Below are 15,054 nucleotides of genomic sequence, written 5' to 3' on the forward strand. Positions count from 1 at the left end.
TTCCCACCTACCAAAGGGTGAAAGGAGGAAGAAAAAGGACAGAAAACCCAGGTATTTTTATTGAGCATTATTATGTGTCAGGCACTGTGCTAAATCCTGGAACTGAAAGATAAGTAACAGTTAACTATTGGGCAGAAAAGTAGAGCTTAAGTGTTTCAGGCAGACAAGTGCAAAGGCCATGTAGTAAGGAGGCTGCATCTGAAGAATGAACAGCTTGGCTTATGCACACAGTATATTCTCAAGATGCAGAGAGGAACCAAAAGCCTAGACATCTTAGGCCATCTTAAGAATATTGGTCTCGGTCTTAAACATAATAATGGAAACTTTGGAGCTAACCAACTTTAATGCTAATAGGTCAGATGAAGAAAAGTGTGTCTCTGGAGTCCAGCTCCCTTGCCTGCTTCCTGTCTCTCCCCACTGGTAGGGCCAGTGACTACCACTTATGGGTACAGCCCTAGTCTAAGTTCTGAGAAAAGAAATTGGTCATTTGGGCTCTATCATTACATAGGGCTTCTCATGACATCTAAAGAAATCTCTTAAGAGATACAATACATATTTTAAGGTTGTAGAAGTTTTAAGGAAATGGTATAACACAAGGGGGAAAATTCTGAACTCTGGATCTACATCTGCTGCTGCTAAGTCACTTCAGTCGTGTCCCACTCTGTGCAACCCCATAGATGGCGGCCCACCAGGCTCCCCTGTCCCTGGGATTCTCCAGGCAAGAACACTGGAGTGGGTTGCCATTTCCTTCTCCAATGCATGAAAGGGAAGAGTGAAAGTGAAGTCGCAACCCCATGGTCTGCAGCCTACTAGGCTCCTCCGTCCATGGGATTTTCGAGGCAAGAGTACTGGAGTGGGGTGCCATTGCCTTCTCCAGGATCTACATCACCTGCCTTCAAATCCGAGTTCAACACTTTTAAGTTTAATGGTCTTAGGCTGTTCAGAGAATTAAATTACCTAATCTTTGTGTCTGGCGCATAGAAAATACTAAATGAAAGTGAGCTGTTATTGCTAATTTTATTATAATTACTAATAATCGTATACAAGAGGAAAGTCTAAAGGTCTTAGATTAACTGTAGTTTTTTAATTACAGTTTTTTTAACTCTCAATTCTATGTTCCTGCCATCCCATATGGGAAAGTTAAAACCTGTTATGCTGATTTTTACCACAGTTTCAATAGGTAAACTTCTGAAAGATATTCCTTTGGCCAGGCCACCGCCTTCTGCCATGGGTTAAGTTAAGACAGGGGAAAAACTTTTAATTTGTAGTCCGAAGACCTGTGTTCAAGTTCAAGCTAAAAATATGGTAGCCATAATTTATGGCCTAAAACTCTGGAGTCTTAATTACCTACTCTACATACTAGAGCAAGCTCTAAATTGATTTTTTTTTTAATTTTATTTTATTTTTAAACTTTACATAATTGTATTAGTTTTGCCAAATATCAAAATAAATCCGCCACAGGTATACATGTGTTCCCCATCCTGAACCCTCGGGAAATTCTACCTCTGCCATGGTCATGCCCTACTTTTATGTGAATAGAAATAGGCTTACCTTTAAGATTCTATTTTCATTAGGCTCCTTACATTTCATAAAAGTATGTCATTCTTGCTTTTAGTTCAATGTTGAAACATATGGCTCTAAATTTACATACCATATCTGTAACTTATATCCCTGTCATGAACCAGAAGTCTGGATAAGAGAAATTTATATTTATGAAGACATATCAGGAAGATACATATGACAGTTTGATTAGTCAAATGAATAATCAAAAATGTATCAGAAAGACACATATCTGGACTAGATTGTTTTAGCCTTCAAAGAACTGCTTTTACTAAACTGTACTTTGATGACATCAGAAGCTTTAGTGAAATTTAAGAGTTGAATTTACTGTATAAAAATTAATTAAGTGAACAAATAATAATTACTATTTTAAGTACAATAAATAAATGAGGTATGAAAATGTTCAATGGTACTGGCAAAGTCTGGCTCCTACCTTTTATTCAGGATGATTTTCCCAATCATTTATTTAATTTTATTGCATAAAGCCTATAGCTACCATGTGGTTTTGTTTAGCCCTATCTGTCTCTCCAGACCAGATGGTATGAAAGACTACCTCAAAGAAAAGAAGTGGCTGTTCTAGGTCTCATACTTCTGGAGAAACTGAATCTTGATTAAGTATCCTTCAATGAAACAGATAAATACATTTACACATTAACCTGTGAAAATTTGTTATTTCAGCTTTGTTATTATATCATAAAGTATAATTCATTTTTAGATTCATATTACTGATTAAATTTGCCTATCTGGCAGGAAAACACATGTGAGCAAGGTTGATATTCAACAATGACACTAAAAATTTTCTTTATACTAAAGTTTGTAAAACACATTGAAAAAATATAAATACACACAAAAGAATTTTATAAGAAGGATGATATTTGATACTTACTCTAAGCCCAGGAAATCCCAGAGGACCAGTGCTACCTATAAGTCCCTATGTAACAGAAATGTGCAAAATTGGTTAAATTTGATTCCAAACTAAGTGAATTTTCTAAAGATGAAGACAAAAATTTCTAGGAAAAAAATATATCAAATTTTACCTTCTTCTAGCTAACTTCTGCAACTTTCCTACTCTTTTGCATCCTAAGAAGTACAATTCTTTGGTGGCAGCTAACATTCTACAAATGTAGCCCTGGTTCCATGCTTTGGGATGCCAGGACTACCACCTAGCCTGGGATAATAGATTTCTCTGTCTGTTCTGTGAGTAAGTCTCATAACAACCAGCATTATGGACATAATATTAGCCTACTGTTGTTGCTTAGCCTATTGTTGTTGTTTAATCTCTTAAGTTGTGTCTGGCTCCTTCTGTGATCCCATGGACTGTAGTCCACCAGGCTCCTCTGTCCACGGAATTTCCCAGGCAAGAATACTGGACCGAGTTGCCACTTCTATTCCAGGGGATCTTCCCAACTCAGTGATCAAACCCAAGTCTCCTTCATTGCAGTTTAATTCTTTACCACTGAACTACCACAGAAGCCCTAATTAGCCTATATGTAGTGAGAAAAGACAGGATGGTCGACTTGTTGAGTGAGAAGAACATTTTCAGATAACTTAAAACACTGTCAGCTCTTTTGAAGTACTTTGTTTAAATTTTCTAAATTTTTCATTTATAAAACAGAAATAATATTTGTTTTTATTTTGTAAAGAACACAATGAAAACTGTTATATTAAAGGTTCTGAAAATTTTCATAAAGCACTATACAAATGTAAGAAATTACCAACTTGGTTAAATTATTTGTACGAGGTTTTAACCTATCATTTTTCCAGTTGATTCCTGATGAGCCTTTGTGACAGTCTTTTGACCTCATCATTACCGTCCTTGTGATAATTCCTAATCTATACCACATCAGGGTTATATCATTTACATGGCACAAAGTATAAGAATAAACCTTCCCTTTTTTCCTGCATTTAAACTGTTTTGAAACAGAGATGTAGTACAAAATTTAAAGAATTATAAACCAATACATTGAAAATATCCAGTTTATTCTAAAGATGATTCAAAATGCTCATCAAAAGTATAATTAAGTATAAAAAGCAGATTTCAAAGGGTAAAATGTTAAATATTGTAGGAGTCCAACTCTAACAAACTTCAAGTATACTTGACAAGATGATTTCATACCAAGTGTGTAAAGACATAAATGGTATAAAAAAATGTAAATAATGCTTAACGTTATTATGCCTGAAATGAGAAGCTGCTCAGAATCATGGGCAAGAAAAAGATGACAAACATTTTACTTAAGACATGATCTGATTTTTTAACAATTTGCTTCAAAATCAGTTCTACTCTTATTCTATCTTCTAAGCCTTATAACAAAACTTTTGTTAAATTCCATGCATAAGCTAATATAGTTTATACCTTAGAAAATGAAACAAAAGGAAACTATTTTCAAACACTATTTTATTTACAGATGTCTAAATATAGAAATTATTCCTAATTCAGGCAAAACAGCATTCCATCATTTTTTATAATATGTTAAATTAATTTTAGAATTTTAACTCCCTGATCTGAACACATATCTAAATGATCCCCTCAAAGACTTCTCTATAAATTACTCAAAAGTAAGATAGATCAATGATAGGTTTGAGTCCCAAAGAGCAATCACTAAATGCACAATTTTTAAATGAGGCTTGTTCGTACCTTGATATATATATGAAAGGCTTCTTTCCCATGTCTGCCCACGCCCCCCACCGAATATACAAGTCAATATTGTGATTGTATACTTCTAATATTTTACTTAGTAATGTATAACATAGTTAAGATACTGAATTGCAAAGATCATCTCAAGGCAGAATTTATAACACTTTGTTTTACTTCTCTTGTTGTAAAATCACAAAATAGAATGTGCTCAGTGGTATCACAACTGTCTGGTCAAGAGTGCTTGTCAGGAATGTGGTAATGAGTATGACAAGTACGGATGCTATGGAATCCAAGTGACGCTGGAATGCAAGGGTGGACCTTCAACTCTTTACTCACAGGACTGCCATCAGGACCTGCAGGGCCTCTGTCTCCAAAGTCACCTGGAAAACCCTAACCCAAGGAAAGAGAAAGAAATGCTGTTAAAACCAAAATAAGGAATTCATCTTTGCTTTGTTTTCAGCTAAGGAACTTAGTAATAGGAAGCATTCATTTCCTAACCTATAAATTGTAGTGCAACAAAAACATGTATTTGTTTTGCATAAAATGTCACTGATTTTTAAGTACATTATTTCTATATTTTATAAAGATTACTTTACATGCCACAAAATATATACAGAAAGATAAGCTGGAGGAAATAGAAATGTGTTCATCATTATATAAAGAATCACTGAATTAGAGGAAATACAATCAAGATTTCCAATTGACCAATCCATTATTTACATCCACTATTTCATGTTGTTCGTTTATACCCACCACAGAAAATGAAATAGGTAATAATACTGAGCATAATGGAGAAGGCAATGGCACCCACTCCAGTACTCTTGCCTGGAAAATCCCATGGACGGAGGAGCCTGGTGGGCTGCAGTCCATAGGGTCGCTAAGAGTCATACACGACGGCGAGACTTCACTTTCACTTTTCACTTTCATGCATTGGAGAAGGAAATGGCAACCCACTCCAGTGTTCTTTCCTGGAGAATCCCAGGGACGGGGGAGCCTAGCAGGCTGCCGTCTATGGGATCGCACAGAGTCGGACACAACTGAAGCGACTTAGCAGCAGCAGCAGCAACTGAGCATAAGCTTAGTACACTTATCTTGTGCAAAAGGCTTTACGCATATTGTTATATATACACTACTTCATTTCATCTTCACAGCAGGTCAAATCAGTGAGTATAATATCCTCACTTTGCAGCTGAGGAAACTAGTGTAGAAGAGTTAAGTCACCTGTACTTTCAAGTGATAGGTGGGACCAAGATTTGAATGGATGCAGTCTGACTGCAGAGTCAGCTCTTTTTACTGTCTATATGAATACTGTAACTCCTCACTTCAACATATGATACATGTAAGAACATCATTTAAGAAAAAGAAAAATGCCTATAAATATTGCAAATACAAAATGGGATGTCACTGAAATATAGGCTTCTTAAATACCTACTGAGAATTCCTTATGCTAAGTCACTTCAGACATGTCTGACTCTGTTCGAACCCATACACGGCAGCCCACCAGGCTCCCCCATCCCTGGGATTCTCCAGGCAAGAATACTGGAGTGGGTTGCCATTTCCTTCTCCAATGCATGAAAGTGAAAAGTGAAAGTGAAGTCGCTCTGTCGTGCCCGACTCTTATCGACCCCATGGACTGCAGCCCACCAGGCTCCTCCATCCATGGGATTTTTCCAGGCAAGAGTACTGGAGTGGGGTGCCATTGCCTTCTCCGCTGAGAATTCCTTAGAGTAAAACTATTAAGGGCAGGAAATTAACATACTTTCTAATTATAACTTCTATTGCAAAATAACTCAATTACTTAGTTACTCTTACTTTACATATTAAAGTTTTCACCAGTGATTTATCACTGAGTTTATAAACTTTAAACCTCACTTTTAAAAAGACTACTATATGGAACTTCTCCAGTGGCACAGATTTACAAGCTGGATTTAGAAAAGGCAGATGAACCAGAGATCAAATTGACAACATCCGGTGGATCACAGAAAAAGCAAGAAAATTCCAGAAAAACATCTACTTCTGCTTTATGGATTATGCCAAAGCCTTTGACTGGGTTGATCACAATAAACTGTGGAAAATTCTCAAAGAGATGGGAATACCAGACCACCTTACTAGCCTTCTGAGAAATCTGTATGCAGGTCAGGAAGCAACAGTTAGAACCAGACATGGAACAATGGACTAGTTCCAAATTGGGAAAGGAGTTCGTCAAGGCTGTATATTGTCATCCTGCTTATTTATATGCAGAGTACGTCATGCAAAATGCCAGGCTGGATGAAGCACAAGCTGCAATCAAGATTACCAGGAGAAATATCAAAAACCTCAGATATTCAGATGACACCACCCTTATGGAAGAAAGCGAAGAAGAACTAAAGAGCCTCTTGAAGAAGGTAAAAGACGAGAGTGAAAAAGTGGGCTTAAAATTCAACATTCAAAAAACAAAAATCATGGCATCTGGTCCCATTATTTCATGGCAAATAGATGGGGAAACCATGGAAACAATGAGAGACTTTATTCTTTTGGGCTCCAAAATCACTGCAGATCGTTACTGCAGTCATGAAATTAAAAAGATGCTTGCTCCTTGGAAGAAAAGCTATGACCCACCTAGGTAGCATATTAAAAAGCAGAGACTTTATTTTCCCAACAAAGGTTTGTTCAGTCAAAGCTATGATTTTTCCAGTAGTCATGTGTGGATATGAGAGTTGGACTATAAAGAAGGCTGAATACTGAAAAATTGATGCTTTTGAACTGTGGTTTTGGAGAAGACTCTTGAGAGTCCCTTGGACCGCAAGAGGATCAAACCAGTCAATCCTAAAGGAAATCAGTCCTGAATATTCATTGGAAGGACTGATGCTTATGCTGAAACTGCAATACTTTGGCCACCTAATGTGAAGAACTGACTCATTTGAAAAGACCCTGATGCTAGGAAAGATTGAAGGTGGGAGGAGAAGGAGACGACAGAAGATGAGATGGTTGGATGGCATCACTGACTCAATGGACATGAGTTTGAGTAAACTGCAGGAGTTGGTGACAGACAGGGAGTCCTGGCATGATGCAGTCCATGGGGTCACAAAGTTGGGACACAACTGAGTGACTGAAAGACAAGAACAACAACAATGACAAGGACACTGCAGTGGTGCAGTGGATAAGAACCTGCCTACCAATGCAGAGGACACATGTTCAGTCCCTGGTCTGGGAAGATTCCACATGCCTCAGAGCAACTAAGCCCTGGCGCCACAACTACTGAGCCCGAGTGCTGTAACTACTGCAGCCCATGCGCATGGAACCTGTGCTCTGTAACGAGAGAAGCCAGCACAATGAGAAGCCTGCACACTGCATCAAAGTGTAGCCCCCGCTCGCCGAAACTAGAAAAAGCCCTCTCATAGCAGCAAAGACCTAGTGCAACCAAAAATAAATTATTTTTTTAAAAAGACTACAAAATGCTTTGTAAGACTTATTTCCAACAGTTTGATAGCATTCATTTATAAAAATTTGTAAGACTAACAAAAATAAAAGCACATTATTAGATTTTTATAATCTTTTACTTAGGCAAGCCAGTATTAAATATTATGTTTAACAAACTGCCAGAAATTACTGCTTCATTAATACAAACATGAATGAACTAAATTACAAAGATGTTTTAAGAATGGGAAAAAAAAGGTATGATGTTCTAAGACATAGTTAATTCCTACTAGAAGCAGTTTCTCTTATTTTGTAATTAGAGGATAATGCAAAAATCATCTGTGTAGTGAAACATATTGCAGCTATACCCCCTTTAAAATCAGTTGAAGTTCAGGCAGGGATTTGCTTTCATTGTCCTTGGATGTCAAATGCTGTTGCCAACAAGCTTAAAAATCTACAGTACATCATTCCATTCAGTATGAATTATTATGGGCATTTGAAAGTTTTTATGATATACAGGTAATGGAAAGAGTACAGTTAAAAAACCGTAATAAATCTGAAGTATGAGACGATTGATATTTTTAGACAGAGCCTAAGTAAGTTTTCCAGAAACCTCAGTGAAATAATAAACAATAGGGGACACACTGCATGACTCCACTGATGTGAAATGTCCACAACAAGTAAATCTACAGAGATAAAGTAGATTAGTGAATGCCTACAACTTGCGATGTGGTGAAGAACTGGGGGGTGACATCGTATAGTTTCTGAGATAATGAAAATGTTCTACAATTAGACAGTGTGATGGCTGCACAAGTCTGTGAGTATACTAATAACCACAGAATTGTACAAGGGGCATGTATGTAAATTATATGTTAATAATTTTTTTTTTAAGTGCAATTGGTCTAAACAAGAACCTAATTGCTAAAATCATTTTTGCGGAATCATTCAGGAATCCTAGAAAATGTGATCTTTGAAACCCCTTGGCCCCCTACTCTCATCCAGTGGGAGATGCTGCTCTCCAGTCCAGCCTCCCACGCAACTAATGATTTCTCCTTGGGGAGAAGGGATAGCCCTGTGACTAGTTCTCCACTTATCACAAAGCCTGTATTCCCTACGAACAGCATAAAAACAACAAAATAAGTACTTACTAATTTCAATTTCCTATTCTTCTGGTAGTTCAACAATATATATAATAAATATTAGCTGCCTAATGTCACTTTGCCCCTGAAACAATTTAGTTGGACTGAAACTGTATCTACTTTTAAAAATTTTATGTATTATTTCTCTTCTCACTTTGCTACCCATTAAGCATTCCACTTCATTTTTAATTTGTCTGTTCTAGACAGAGATAATTTATTGTTTTTATCCATCTTATATATTGACCACTGTGTTACCAATATTTGAAATAATTCCTATTACATCTAGACATTTTATTTTATGAAATGTAGTACAGTTAATGTCACAGAAAAGCATCATGTGGCTATATTGGTCATATATTTTCTTTTGAAGAAAATCATGAAAAAAAAAAAAAGAAAGAAAATCATGCTGGTGTTTTATAATGTTGCATACGCCCCTCTTGTTCACACTTGATTCGTTTGTCATTTCAATTCTGCCAACTACACGTGTTTTTTTTTGTTTTCTTTTCGAATGCAGGAGGAGCTCTGAGTTCCTTTAATAAAATGAACCTAAGTGTTTGCAGCTATATTATCTCCATTGTAAAAAAAAAAAAAAAAGGATCTGAAATATTGATTGTGGAATATAGAACAACAGTGACAAAACACTTTGCCTTTGAACTTAGAATACAAAGGAGTTTCTAGGTGCATATACACAATGGAGCATTACTCAGCCATTAAAAAGAGTACATTTGAATCAGTTCTAATGAGGTGGATGAAACTGGAGCCTATTATACAGAGTGAAGTAAGCCAGAAAGAAAAACACCAATACAGTATACTGACGCATATATATGGAATTTAGAAAGATGGTAACAATAACCCTGTGTACGAGACAGCAAAAGAGACACCGATGTATAGATCAGTCTTATGGACTCTGTGGGAGAGGGAGAGGGTGGGGAGATTTGGGAGAATGGCACTGAAACATGTATAATATCATGTATGAAATGAGTCGCCAGTCCAGGTTCAATGCACGGTACTGGATGCTTGGGGCTGGTGCACTGGGACGACCCAGAGGGAGGGTATGGGGAGGGAGGAGGGAGGAGGGTTCAGGATGGGGAACACAGGTATACCTGTGGCGGATTCATTTCAATATTTGGCAAAACTAATACAATATTGTAAAGTTTAAAAATAAAATTAAAGAAAAAAAAGCAAAAAAAATACATTTCAAAATGAAATAATAAATTTTCCCTCATATTTACTTAGTGGAAAATTATAACCACTAATTTAATCAAATTGAGTTTTCCTACCAAAGGGTGTAATGGCCAATTTGCAGGTTATCATCCATAGGAAAGCTTGAGTTTTTGCTCAACTTGCCAATTTCACAAATGGCAAGTTGGCATAATGGCATTTTAGCATAAATGGCAATTTCTTGTCGTCTTCTAAATGGGCATACCAGAGTGGCACTGTTGCTTCTGTGAACATAATTCTCTTTCTTACATTTTTATTGTTTTGATCAGTTTACAAAATTTTACTTTGTAAAGATTTATTTTGTAAGGAACTTCACTTGATCTCTTCAAGTTGTGAATAATTTTCTTGCTCATTTCCACTGCTTGATCACTGCAGTGAACAGCCTTTAAGGTGATGCCTCATGATTCCTACCTCCCGGTGTCCACATCTTTGTCCAAACCCTTCCTTTGAGTGCGGTGGGGCTATGATTTGCTTCTTCTAACAACTAGAATACAGTAAAATGATGGGATGTCACTGATGTGATTATGCTATACCACACACAAGTCCACTTTAGCAGTCTGGAGCTAGAATCTTCCCATGTGAGCTTGATAAACAAGCAGCTGTGTTGGAGATGCCTACGCAGCAAGGAACTGTGAATGACCTCAAGGAACTGTGGACAATTTATAGGACCTGAAGGTGGGCTACACCACTCCCCCCAAATAAAAAAAAAGCAAAAAGCCAGAATCCTCAGTTCCACAACCTCAAGGAAAAAAATTCTTCTCAGAACCTGAATGAGCTTGGAAGTGAACTCTTCTCAGCCAAGACTCCAGGTTATAATGCAGCAGCTGACACCGCGGCTTCACAACCCTCAGCAGAAGACCTAGTTAAGTAGTATCTGGATGGTTGACCCATGAAAACTGTGAGATAATAAATCAGTATTATTTTAAGCTGCTACATTTGTGGTATTTATTATGTAGGAACAGATAGGAAACTTATACAAAATTGGTAATTAAATCTACATTTTAGTGTACACAGTCCTATTGCAAATTTTACTATGTGGTAATGCTCAATGTAAGACTATTTGCACTATTTTTAGATTTTAAAATTTTAAGTAAAATTTGTTAAGTAAACAAAGATAAAATTTTTATCTTTGAAAAATTTCTGATTTTTATTTTATATTGCAAATTATAAATAATGAATAATAATACTGGTTCAATAAATTTAAAAATTTATATTGTCTTTAAAATTTTAATGTAATCTAATATCTGTATTTTGAAATTTTCACTATTCTAACATTTCCTATGCATCTAGTTGCCAATGTAAACAATTTTTATCCTGCTTCATGAACTTTGTGTCTATACCTATGAAATACAAATTTAAGAGTAATATGAATTGTTTAATACTACAAAATGTTTCTCAGTCTCTGGGTGCAACTACTACAAATACTGTATTCATTCTACTACCTCTGAAACCAAAAATCAGAGCACAAAGAGAAGCAGGAAAATAGAAGGTTTGCATTACCAAAACAGTACTTCATTACACAAGATCCTATTGCATTCATGCTGAAAGGAGAATTAGATACATTAATTCATCTTTCCTCGACCTCAGTGCTTCTACTGGCTGCTCAATCCTTATCATAAACTCAAGCAGTTTCCATGTTTCATTTTGGTAGTGGTACCATCTACAAAACTTTATGGTATTCAGATGTGAGGTTATAGGCAAGATACGTGGAGAAGAATTTCTCTGAGGCTTGAATATTATTAAAATACCTTGGTAGCCAGCCTCAGAGATGGATCCTCAGGGTTTTCACTGGTATTAATGCCCTTGCATATCCCCTCCCGTTTTGAATTCTGACTGGTCTATGTGACTAACGGAATATAGAATTGACAGTATGTGACTTCCAAAGATATGTCACAAAAGGCACTAACCATTCATTTTGTTCTCATTAACCGCTTGCTCTGGTGGAAGCTAACAGCCATGCTGTAAAGACACAGGACTTACACTGCTGGAGCAGTGGATACGAATCTGCCAGCCAATGCAGAGGACACGGGTTTGGTCCCTGGTCTAGGAATATTCCACATGCCATGGGACAAAAAAGCCTATGCACCACAACTACTGAGCCCACGCTCTAGAGCCCAGGAGCCACAACCACTGAGCCCTCATGCCACAACTATCGAAGCCTGCACGCTCTAGAGCTCATGAGCTGCCACTACGAAGCCCGTGTGTCACAACTACTGAAGCTCACGCACCTAGAGCCTGGGTTCCACAGAGAAGCCACCACAATGAGAGGCTCACACACTGCAGTGAAAGAGTAACTCCCACTTATCACAGCTAGACAAAGTCCATGTGCAACAAGGAAGACTCAGCACAGCCAAAAATTAAAAAAAAAAAAGAAAAATTTACTGGAAAAAAAAAAAAAAGGACGCTCAGGTTGCCATGTAGAGAGCTCCCCATGGGGAGGAAATGAGACTTCCCACCAGCCAGTAAGTGAGCCACCTTAATAAGATCCTTCAGTCCCACTCAAGCCTTCAGATGACTGGACTATCGGGTAGGGATTTTCATTGAAATATATTTTACAATGATTTCAACAAACAACTTTGTATCCATGCTCAGGGTACAAGTCAGTTCAGTGGAGCCAGATCTATATGGTCAAATCTTGACTCCCCTATAGCTGTGGGTGACCTTGAACAAGTGACCTAACCTCCCTGTGCTTAATTCCCTTAAAAAACAGTGACTAGAGGGGCTCCTTGCTGTTCAGTGCTCAGTCATGTCCAACTCTTTGCGACCTCATGGACCGCAGAACGCCAGGCCTCCCTATCCTTTACTATCTCCCAGAGTTTGCTCAAACTCATGTCCATGGAATCAGTGATGTCGTCCAACCATCTCATCTTCTGTAGCCCCTTCTCCTCCTGCCCTCAATATTCACCAGCATCAGGCTCCTTTCCAATGAGTCAGCTCTTCACATCAGGTGGCCCAAAGTATTGGAGCTTCAGCAGAATTAGTTCTTTTTTTTGGAATTCCTTTGCCTTTTCTATGATCTAACAAATGTTGGTAATTTGACCTCTGGTTCCTCTGCCTTTTCTAAATCCAGCTTATACATCTGGAATTTCTCAGTTTATGTCCTGCTAAAGCCTAGCTTGAAGGATTTTGAGCATTACCTAGCTAGCAAATGTTGATTATAACCTCATATAAAACCCTAAGCTAAACCCACCCAAATAAGCCACTCTCAAATTCCTGACCCACAGAAACTATAAGAAATAATACATATGTATTGTTTTTTACACCTCTAACATGGAATAAAGAATAGGTACCTAATACATAACAACATGAATGGATGTCTAAGATTACAGGTCATACAATGCCAATGCTAAAGGCTGGATCCTGAATGATCGGGAACTCATGTGTGTGTGTGTGTGTGTGTGTTTAATACATTTATTTTATTTGTTTTTGAAGTGCAGGGTCCTCTAAAATGCAGAACCCAGATCAAGCTTCTCTCTTGCTTGGGTCTGATGTTACTACTATCAAATATGGTAGTTATCAAACATTAAGAACAAAAGAAGTATTCTAGACTTGGTATGCCTGAATACATATGTGGTATTAATACCACAGACTACACATAGTACTATACTTGGTAGTAAGCTAAGTATCATGAAACAGTGGAAAACTTACTGCTTTTGGAATCTAGTAAGAGAATTATTTTCCTAGTTCTACAAAGACATTAAAAAATACTGAATATAAAACAACTAGAGAAAGATTAGAATTAAACCATAAAAATATTGATGACTATATTTATGGAATAAAAAAACAAAAACATTGCAAACTTCTTATATTAAAGACTACAATGAACTGTGAACACATTTTACTCTTTCTAAAGAACAAATGTTTAGAAAAAAGTTCAACTTAAAGTAGAGATAAATAAAAGTTATCGTAAAAGATACATACACTAAACAGGTATTACTGATAAACAGGCACTACCAATAAAAACAGAAATTTAACTTTTTCCAAGATGAAGAAATAAAAAGAGAAGACTACACTAAATTGTCTAGGATTAAATATACTAAAATAAGACCTACAGGTCAAGTTTATACGTTCTACACATGAATACATATTACCAGAAAATCCTGATAGTTTAAAGTCCTTTAAAGACAAACACTATTACTGTAAGGAAAGTTAGAGCATAAAATACTTGGTGATAATTCAGTCTTTGCCTCTTTCTTTTCCTCATAGGTAAGACAATTTGATCCACATTTCAATGGTAAACCATTCCCTAACAGTTGAGACTAATTGTAAACTTAGGTAAGAATTTAAGGGGTTTCAGCCAAATTCTTGGAGATTTAGCATCCAATCGGGTTTTATTATTAACCTAGCTATGATCTGGGCCTCAGTTCTCAGACTGAAGTTCCTGTATTGTTGTTAAAGACTGGTTACCACTTGTACTCTAGTTCTAGGAACAAGAATCTGCCTTATTTTTATGTTCAAGAACCATTTTTGATGCATAACATTACCCCTCAATCATAAAGGCCAACCTTATTCTTAAATTTTCCCACAAGGAGAACACAGACCATGAACCCAAGCCAAATCTCACTTCCATATTTGCACTCACATGTTCACATTCCTCATTTTGATAACCTACAAGACTCTTGAGTTCTCCCTGAAGTTATTCACCCTGAAAATAAATGCCTGCCTGAATTCCCACTTGTTGGTGTCATACTCCCATGAAATCATGCTCTGCCTGGATTTCCTCAAATTTACCAGTTGTGTTCACTGGGCATCTCTCTTCTTGGTCAGTAACTGACTTGACCTTGAAGGTAGGTTTAATTCAAACTCCTGAGCTCTTCTTGTCAAGCTTATCACCACTAAGTCATGCCCAACTCTTTGCAAACCCATGGACTGTATAGCCTGCCAGGCTCCTCTGTCCCTGGGATTCTCAGGCAAGAATACTGGAGTGGGTAGCCATTCCCTTCTCCAGGGGATCTTCCCAACCCAGGGATTGAATTTGTGTTTCTGGCATCTCGTGCATTGGCAGGCAGATTCTTTGAATACTAAGCCACATAGGAAGCCCTCTTGTCAAGCTATAGTTAGCCAAACCTACTTACTACAGCCTATCCCAGTAAAGCAGAATCC

General features: G+C 37.2%; 1 protein-coding gene across 28 annotated transcripts in view; it reads right to left on the bottom strand.

Moving 5' to 3' along the window:
* COL24A1 (collagen type XXIV alpha 1 chain) overlaps window positions 1-15,054 on the bottom strand; it is a 401,096-nt gene that overhangs the window by 249,228 nt on the left and 136,814 nt on the right. For all 28 annotated transcript variants that reach the window (XR_015160374.1, XM_086390890.1, XM_086390884.1 and 25 more), the window contains 2 exons: window positions 4,532-4,585; window positions 2,447-2,491 (listed from right to left, as the gene is read on the bottom strand). Coding sequence is in view for 15 of the 28 variants with exons in the window: in XM_086390890.1 (XP_086247016.1) it covers window positions 2,447-2,491; window positions 4,532-4,585 (99 nt within the window). In the remaining 13 variants the exon portion in view is untranslated. The remainder of the gene's footprint in view (window positions 1-2,446; window positions 2,492-4,531; window positions 4,586-15,054) is intronic.

The sequence above is a fragment of the Bos grunniens genome, chromosome 3 (assembly GCF_055505025.1).
Source record: "Bos grunniens cultivar Pamir isolate PY7600 chromosome 3, Bosgru_T2T1.0, whole genome shotgun sequence".
Taxonomy (NCBI): Eukaryota; Metazoa; Chordata; class Mammalia; order Artiodactyla; family Bovidae; genus Bos; species Bos grunniens.